Source organism: Salvelinus alpinus, chromosome 13 (genome assembly GCF_045679555.1).
Source record: "Salvelinus alpinus chromosome 13, SLU_Salpinus.1, whole genome shotgun sequence".
Taxonomy (NCBI): domain Eukaryota; kingdom Metazoa; phylum Chordata; class Actinopteri; order Salmoniformes; family Salmonidae; genus Salvelinus; species Salvelinus alpinus.
Genome location: NC_092098.1, coordinates 17,584,026 through 17,593,121, shown reverse-complemented (window position 1 = coordinate 17,593,121; position 9,096 = coordinate 17,584,026). Strand labels below are relative to the sequence as shown.

Below are 9,096 nucleotides of genomic sequence, written 5' to 3'. Positions count from 1 at the left end.
CATGTGTCTTGTTAAGTTTTAACCATCTGTGTATGAGACTGCCAATGGCAGGTGTTGCTAAACTTGTAGGCCTAATTTGCCTTCGGCAAACCAAATAGTAATAGTAGTATTTATGCAGCAGAGGCTGTAGTAACATGACACAATAGCAAATCCACACTTTCATTCTTTCTACAGAATATCAGGCTCAAGCTGTTTTTATACCATCCACAGTGGCTAAAAGGTCGATAGTGGTACTTCAATCTCAGGGAAAGATTTAAGGCAAGTGCCTCAGCTGCCTCATCATTATTTCTTTTAAAGATTGATTACTATTATAAACAAGAAGATTACATATATACTGTCAAACTAAATTATATGGAATTTGTCAGTGGTCAAAGGTTATCTTTCTGTGTTGGAGTATTTCATATATGATTGATGGTTGCAGCACATAGGTCCTATTTTGGTGGAAATGTGTGGACAAGTATTTACAATAGGGCTGTTGTTAGTCTTTCACATGTTTTGAAACCCTCCCACGCAGCCATGGAGACTATTTACAAAATAAACAGGTGTTTAAATTCTTGCTGCCTCCAAAATAAAGTCATGTTTTCTTTTAGCCTGCCGTGTTGAGGAGCTAATTACAGAAAGAAAAAACTAAACAGTGTGCAATCTTTGATTAAAATTGAATAGAATTGTATAGACTGCAGTACGGTGGAAAGGGTAGACTTACTACCTAATTAGCTCTGCCTACACTATGGGGAGGGGGATGCATTGAGAGGGACATGTTGCACATTTGCTGCAATGAACTTCACTAGGCACTATTCCATTATACTGTTTCAAATGACTTACTAGTTTTTCATAGACTGGTTAAAAAAATCACAGTTCATCTTCATGGGACTTCCAGAGGACCACTGTCCCAGAGCAAAACATAGGCCATGGGAACCAGTAGATTAATTGCACTTGTAGAGCCTTGTTTATGGTGAGCCTCTTATTTCCTCCCAGATGACAGAAATGGAAAAAACGTTTTGATGTTTGTTTGAAAAGTGGGGTAGATCAAATCAAATGTTATTTGTCACATGCCTCGAATACAACAGGTGTAGGTAGACCTTACCGTGAAATGCTTACTTATAAGCCCTTAACCAACAATGCAGTTCAAGAAATAGAGTTTAAGAAAATATTTACTAAATAAACTAAAGTAAAAAATTTAATAAAAAGTAGCACAATAAAATAACAATAACGAGGCTATATACAGGGGATACCGGTACCGAGTCAATGTGCGGGGGTGCAGGGTAGTCAAGGTAATTTGTACATATAGGTAGGGTAAAGTGACTAGGCATACAATAGATAATAAATAGCGAGTAGCAGCAGTGTAAAAACAGAGGGGTGGGGTCAAAGTAAATTGTCTGGGTGGCCATTTGATTAATTGTTCAGCAGTCTTATGGCTTGGGGGTAGAAGCTGTTAAGGGGCCTTTTGGACCTAGACTTGGGGCTCCGGTACCGCTTGCCGTGCAGTAATGAAGAGACAGCCTATAGGGAGGTCAGAGACCTGGCAGTGTGGTGCCAGGACAACAACCTCTCTCTCAACGTAAGCAAGACAAAGGAGCTGATCGTGGACTACAGGAAAAGGAGGGCCGAACACACCCCCATTCACATCGATGGGGCTGTAGTGGAGCAGGTCGAGAGTTTCTAGTTCCTTGGTGTTCTGACTTGGTGGTGCACATGTAGCCTATAGCTTGCTTTAGAGAAATGTCATTATCAAATATTGTAAGAGCTTTCATTGTCTAATTATATGCCACCTTTATTTATCCTATGGTTCTGACTTGGTGTACAGGGAGAATACTGTAAGAATGGGCCATGTTCTGAATTCTGTCTCTGTACATTTTAAAAAGTGCTGAAGAAATAGTTATATTGACTACGTCTGTCTTAGCTCGCTCATTAATGTCTTCATCGAAATTATGGATTGCCTCTTATCTGCTCATCATTCTCTTATGCCATAGTTTGTACATGTCAATCGTCAGTAGGAACAACATTTGTTCAAGCAAGTCAGTTATGTTTTTTTAAAAGGCAGTAAATGAGGCTGAATTAACTTTTTCGCTGCCAGACAATTAAGGCTCCGCTTATAGCCAGGTGTAGCGGTGGTAAGGATTCACTCCATTGTGCTGAAAAGAAAACTCTGCTGTTGGAACAGCTTAATTTAGGCTCTAACAGTATGTGGGCACCGTTTGTCACCATTATAGTGCAATTCATGTATTGTGTAATGTTGTGTTATGTAGTGGCTTTGCTACATGCTAAAATCGCCACTGCACGTGTGGCCTTAGAAATACGGACCAAAAGCGAATTATGTCCATTAGAGGACACACATGCATTGCTGGGTCTCAGGAGAACATTTGTCAAAACAGCCATTGAAAACACAGTAAACTTCTCTACGCTCATAAATAAATAAAGTGAGCGTAGGATAAATACGGAAGCCGATAGTAGTCATTACATCGAAAACGTTGTAAAAAAAAATGGCTGCCGTAGAAAGCACTAACATGTCATTAATGCAGTCAGAAGAACCGCTTAAACTATCTGATTTATTAGATCGAGGATGGAAACTATATGAGGAGGTGGACACCACAAATGATCCCATCGCAGCCACCCATATCCAGGTCAAAATCAAGCGTGGGATAACGCAACTTGAAGTGGCAACGCGAATGGTGGCCCAACTCGACTTGTTCAGGTGACGTTACTAACGTCGTTAACGCTACCCAGCAGCTACCAAACTACACAGACTGCTTCTCTAGCAATGACGACTAGCCAGATTCACATGTATCAAATTGTGAGGACAGCTAGATAACAAACAGATTCCAGCGTAAAGTTGTTTGACCGTTTAGCTAGCTACTTTACTAGGCTGTCGTAAACAAGCTAACAACCTAGCTCCAGTAGCAAGCTAACCTAAGCTAAGGTAAGGCCATGCAATGAAGGTGATGCTGCATGTCCAGTGCGTTCAAATGTGTGTATCAGGAAAGTGTCCGTACTCATTCTGGAATCTAATTTTAAGGTGGAACGTCAGTTGAAGGCTCAACAGTTTGCAATGTTTCTCCACATCATAAGCTAGTTCTAATGTATAGTTATGATCATCAAGGTTAATCTTGTTTATGTTTGTTTTTCAGCCGAAATGAGGATTTGGAGGAGGTAGCAACCACAGATCTGAAGTATCTTATGTTGCCTGCCTTCCTGGGGGCTCTAACTATGAAGCAAGTGAACCTGGCAAAACGACTAGATCACGTTCAGATAGCTAGATGTTACTTTTTGGACTTCTTGAAAAGATGTAAGGAGTATAACATATCAAAGTTTGAACTACCCAAAATCATTGAAAACTCTGCTGACATACCAGAAGAAGAATCTGCAAATGGGCAACCCAAACCTCCAGACCTAATTGCGATGGCAACAGTTAGAGCGGCAAAGATAGAAAGGTATATTAAACATCTGCATTTCAATTACAATTTTAACAATTAGAACAATCATTGTTTTGATTGAGCACTGCACAAGTCAAATTTAGGCCAACCTACCTATGCTTGAAGGTCTAGTACCTGTCACGCACCTCTTAAAATATGTTATGTCCCTCACCTATTTAACAAATTAAAGATCTATCTTATTCATTTCATAATGGCAATTAATCTGCACCCAAATTGTTCTAACTTATTTATTATACTCTGCAGATACAAACAGAGGAAGGACACAGAGGCCAAGCTATCAGAGATCAAGGCAGCAGTGGACAGTGGGCAGGCAGACGACGAGATAGTCCGAAACTTTTACCTCCTCAATGTGAGGAAATGGATTGCTGTATCCCTGGAGGAGATAGAGAGCATTGACCAGGAAATGGAGATTTTGACCAGGATGGATGTTCTAAAACAGGTACCTGGATTTGAAGATGTAACTAATGCCATTCATTCACCAATGTCTCATTGAAAGAGTGTGTTTTTCTTATGCGCTGTATCTTTTCCATGTGCAGAGTTCAGCAGAGCCATTACACTCTAAAAGGCCTCCCATGAAACCCTTCATTCTCACCAAAGATGCTGTTCAGGCCCGGTAGGCACCTGCTCAAACGTATCATTTATTTTCTCCTTCTGATAATTGCCGTTTTCCTGCTCACAAAATAAGTACTCTGTCCAACCTCCCTTGTCAACAGTACATAGCTACTTGCTTAAAATATCACATGAAATAAATAGTTGATTAATGTGTAATTAAAGGGATATCTTGTTTTTTAACACGTTAGACCTAATTTTATGTGTGTACATACATGCATACAATACCAGTCAAACGTTTGGACACCTACTCATTCAAGTTTTTTTTTTAAATTTGTACTGTTTTCTACATTGTAGAATAAAAGTGAAGCCATCAAAACTATGAAATAACACATGGAATCATGTAATAACCAAAAATCCATATCTCAGACTGGCTATTTAATGAAGCTGCCAGTTAAGGACTTGTGAGGCGTTTGTTTCTCAAACTAGACAATTTAATGTACTTGTCCTCTTGCTCAGTTATGCACCGGGGTCTCCTACTCTTTCTATTCTGGTTAGAGCCAGTTTGCGCTGTTCTGTGAAGGGAGTAGTACACAGCGTTGTACGAGATCTTCAGTTTCTTGGCAATTTCTCACATGGAATAGCCTTCCTTTCTCCGTACAAGAATAGACTGACGAGTTTCAGAAGAAAGTGCTTTATTTCTGGCCATTTTGAGCCTGTAATCGAATCCACAAACGCTGATGCTCCAGATACTCAACTGGTCTAAAGAACGCCAGTTTTATTGCTGCTTTAAACAGCATGACAGTTTTCAGCTGTGCTAACATAATTGCAAAAGGGTTTTCTAATGATTAATTATCCCTTTAAAAGGATAAACTTGGATTAGCTAAAACAACGTGCCATTGGAACATAGGAGTGATGGTTTCTGATAATGGGCCTCTGTACGCCTATGTAGATATTCCATACTACAGCCGTTTCCAGCTACAATAGTCATTTACAACATTAACAATGTCTACATTGTATTTCGGCTCAATTTGATGTTATTTTAATGGACAAAAAATTTGCTTTTCTATCAAAAACAATAATTTCTAAGTGACCCCAAACTTTTGAACGGTTGTGTGTGTGTGTGTGTGTGTGTGTGTGTGTGTGTGTGTGTATATATATATATATATATATATATATACATATAAACTCAGCAAAAAAGAAACGTCCTCTCACTGTCAACTGTGTTTATTTTCAGAAAACTTAACATGTGTAAATATTTGTATGAACATAAAAAGATTCAACAACTGAGATATAAACTGAACAAGTTCCATAGACATGTGACTAACAGAAATGGAATAATGTGTCCCTGAACAAAGGGGGGGTCAAAATCAAAAGTAACAGTCAGTTTCTGGTGTAGCCACCAGCAGCATTAAGTACTGCAGTGCATCTCCTCATGGAATGCACCAAATTTGCCAGTTCCTGCTGTAAGATTTTACCTCACTCTTCCACCAAGGCACCTGCAGGTTCCCAGACATTTCTGGGGGGAATGGCCCTAGCCCTCACCCTCCGATCCAACAGGTCCCAGATGTGCTCAATGGGATTGAGATCCGGGCTTTTCGCTGGCCATGGCAGAACACTGACATTCCTGTCTTGCTGGAAGTCACGCTCAGAACGAGCAGTATGGCTGGTGGCATTTTCATGCTGGAGGGTCATGTCAGGATGAGCCTGCAGGAAGGGTACCACATGAGGGAGGAGGATGTCTTCCCTGTAACGCACAGCGTTGAGATTGCCTGCAATGACAACAAGCTCAGTCCGATGATGCTGTGACACACCGCCCCAGACCATGACGGACCCTCCACCTCCAAATTGATCTAGCTTCGGAGTATAGGCCTCGGTGTAACGCTCATTCCTTCGACGATAAACGCAAATTCAACAATCACCCCGGTGAGACAAAACTGCGACTCGTCGGTGAAGCGCACTTTTTGCCAGTCCTGTCTGGTCCAGCGACGGTGGGATTGTGCCCATAGGCGACGTTGTTGCCGGTGATGTCTGGTGAGGACCTGCCTTACAACAGGCCTACAAGTCCTCAGTCCAGCCTCTCTCAGCCTATTGCAGACAGTCTGAGCACTGATGGAGGGATTGTGCGTTCCTGGTGTAACTCGAGCAGTTATTGTTGCCATCCTATACCTGTCCCGCAGGTGTGATGTTCGGATATACCGATCCTGTGCAGGTCATACACGTGGTCTGCCACTGCGAGGACGATCAGCTGTCCATCCTGTCTCCCTGTAGCGCTGTCTTAGGCGTCTCACAGTACGGACATTGCAATTTATTTCCCTGGCCACATCTGCATGCCTCCTTGCAGCATGCCTAAGGCGCGTTCACGCAGATGAGCAGGGACCCTGGGCATCTTTCTTTTGGTGTTTTTCAGAGTCAGTAGAAAGGCCTCTTTAGTGTCCTAAATTTTCATAACTGTGACCTTAATTGCCTACCGTCTGTAAACTGTTAGTGTCTTTACGACTGTTCCACACGTGCATGTTCATTAATTGTTTATGGTTTATTAAACAAGCATGGGAAACAGTGTTTAAACCCTTTACTATGAAGATCTGTGAAGTTATTTGGATTTTTACTAATTATCTTTGAAAGACAGGGTCCTGAAAAGGGATGTTTCTTTTTTTGCTGTGTGTGTGTGTGTGTGTGTGTGTGTGTGTGTGTCTGACCACTGCCACTATATGGCTCATGCACGCAACTAAACCAGCCAAAGAAATCTCAGGAATGGATCTTTAACCATAACAACTGTCTGGATGATACGTTAAAAATAAGTGGAAAATTAGGTCTAACATGCTAAAAAACAAAATATCCCTTTTAATGTGTAATTTTTAATCTCAGAGTATTTGGGGCAGGCTATCCCAGCCTACCTACTATGTCAGTGGATGACTGGTATGAACAGCACAGGAAGAAAAATGCCTTGCCAGACCAGGGGATCCCACGCAGCGCTGGTAGGGTTAACAGAGATGTTCATAATAGTGTTCTATTTACAGTTAACTGTACATCAATTGTTTTCAGGAAAACTCAAATAAATGTTCATCAACCATGTTTTATATCCACCCTGTCTCATTCACCAAATACAATTTGTCTCCCTTTCAGAGGACTTTGATGCAGAAGAGCGAGAACAAGAAGAGAAAGAGAAGCGGGTTGAAAACGACGATGAGGAGGCCTTGCAGAAAGCTAGAGACTGGGACAGCTGGAAGGATACGCATCGGAGAGGCTATGGGAACCGTAAAAACATGGGCTAACAACCATCTAACAAAGCAACAGTGCCATGCCTGGTCTGCAGTGTTCATCTACTCTCTGTCCCTCTGTAATACATAAAAACGTTGCTGGTGTGTAGAGAAACATGGTCTTGAAGAAAAGGGAGGTTTATACAATCCCAGACAGAAACGGTGTAAGTGTCTGTTTATGGTCTCTTTTTATTCTGATGCTGCAAATCACGGCTTTAATTGTGGCCGTATCAGAGGAAAATGATTTATTGGCAGCCATTAATATTATCTGCAGCTTCCATACTAATATACAACCAAGTATTTCCACCAAGGCGTAGTCTGTCGAGATGGTGCAGTGCTATGCTTGAGAAGATTAGTAAAGTGAATTTGATGATCAATTGATTAACAGCTGTTCCCAAGTGGATTCATATTTCCTGAGAGTATCCAACAGTACTTAGAGAGACTTTGTGAAAAACTACAGAGGTGTTGGTAACAATCTACAGTTCCAAAAAACTGCTATTGTATATTGTCATCCACGCTTAATGTGTTTAGTGATGGAAAAGGTAGCTTGTGTGCTTATACAGTCTCCTGAAATGTGGCTCTATACTCCAGCATTTTGGTTTTGAGAATAGTTGTTTTCTGATCAGGTGACAGTACAGAATGTCACCTTTTGTTTTGAGGGTGTTTTCATAGCTGTTTTGCCGTTTAGAAATTAATTTGAAGTCCTAAGTATTTTGACAGATTCACTTAGTGTATTCAAAAGTTGGGTATTTGGACCCATTTTTACGTTTACATTTTAGTCATTTAGCAGACACACCTATCCGGAGCGACTTAGTGCATTCAACCACGTATCTCAGACAAAGTAAGTACATTTTTGTCAAAGTGTTATTGTGCAGTTTGTTTTGGTTGTGCTGTGGCTTATGTTTTGCCCAATAATAACTGAATGGGGTACAACAAAATATGTGGGAGGTTAGCATTTTGGGGGGGGGGGGGGGGGGGTTATGATCTTTGTAACCTCACTCATCATTATTCATTCATGATTATCCATAATCATGGTATCCACATGAATGTCGAAGTATTCAGAAAGATCTATTCTTACAATAAAAATGAAAGTGACTCCAAAATGGCACAAGTCGATCCCGGTCCCTGAATTCACCATTCTGTTCCTATTGGGCAAAACCGCAAATGCATCCAAGTTTGTAGTAGCTTGATGTAGCCATTGTGTGTGAGGAATATGGGACCAAATACTAAACTTTTGACTACTTTAATACACTATAAGTGAATTTGTCCAAATAGTTATGACTTTTTTAAATGGGGGACTAGATATATTAATTTATTTAATTTTTTAATTGTACCACAGACCCTCGCTGCTGGCATTCTGTATTGTCGCCTAATATGAAACATTCTCAAATCTAAAATACTGGAGTATAGAGCCACGTTTAAAATGGTTTGCTTCACTGTCAGAATACATATGGAGTATATACAATATTTTTTCCTCTGATTGATGTCCATTGTAACACTGAATAATGGTTTTGTAATACAGGTGTGATGCACTTAATTACAGAGAGCCACTCCCTTTTCATCTTGTTTTGCTGAATACTTTTTTGTTGTTAAATAACTTGTGTGACAGCCAATTTGCTCTTTTCTCAAAATATATGGCTGACTCATTTGATTTCTTTCCCACCTCTTACACATGTACAGTTTGAACAGGCACTGATTTTGACAGACTTGGTCGATTCCTTTGTCAGAGTTGATAATGACTAGTGGTTGGTCTATTTTTTACAGAATAGCAGGAATGCTGTGTGCAAAACCTGCATGGTTCCCATTGTAACAACAAATTATTTGAGTGTTTTGTACTTTTCTCATTGTTTCTTAAA

General features: G+C 40.5%; 1 protein-coding gene across 1 annotated transcript; it reads left to right on the top strand.

The window, feature by feature from the left end:
* Positions 1-2,426: 2,426 nt before the first annotated feature.
* LOC139537229 (immunoglobulin-binding protein 1-like) lies at positions 2,427-8,362 on the top strand. Its single transcript, XM_071338322.1, has 6 exons — positions 2,427-2,692; positions 3,126-3,428; positions 3,675-3,870; positions 3,968-4,044; positions 6,849-6,958; positions 7,107-8,362. The coding sequence occupies exons 1-6, from the start codon at positions 2,481-2,483 to the stop codon at positions 7,253-7,255; spliced, it is 1,047 nt and encodes a 348-aa protein (XP_071194423.1). The 5' UTR covers positions 2,427-2,480; the 3' UTR covers positions 7,256-8,362.
* Positions 8,363-9,096: the final 734 nt, after the last annotated feature.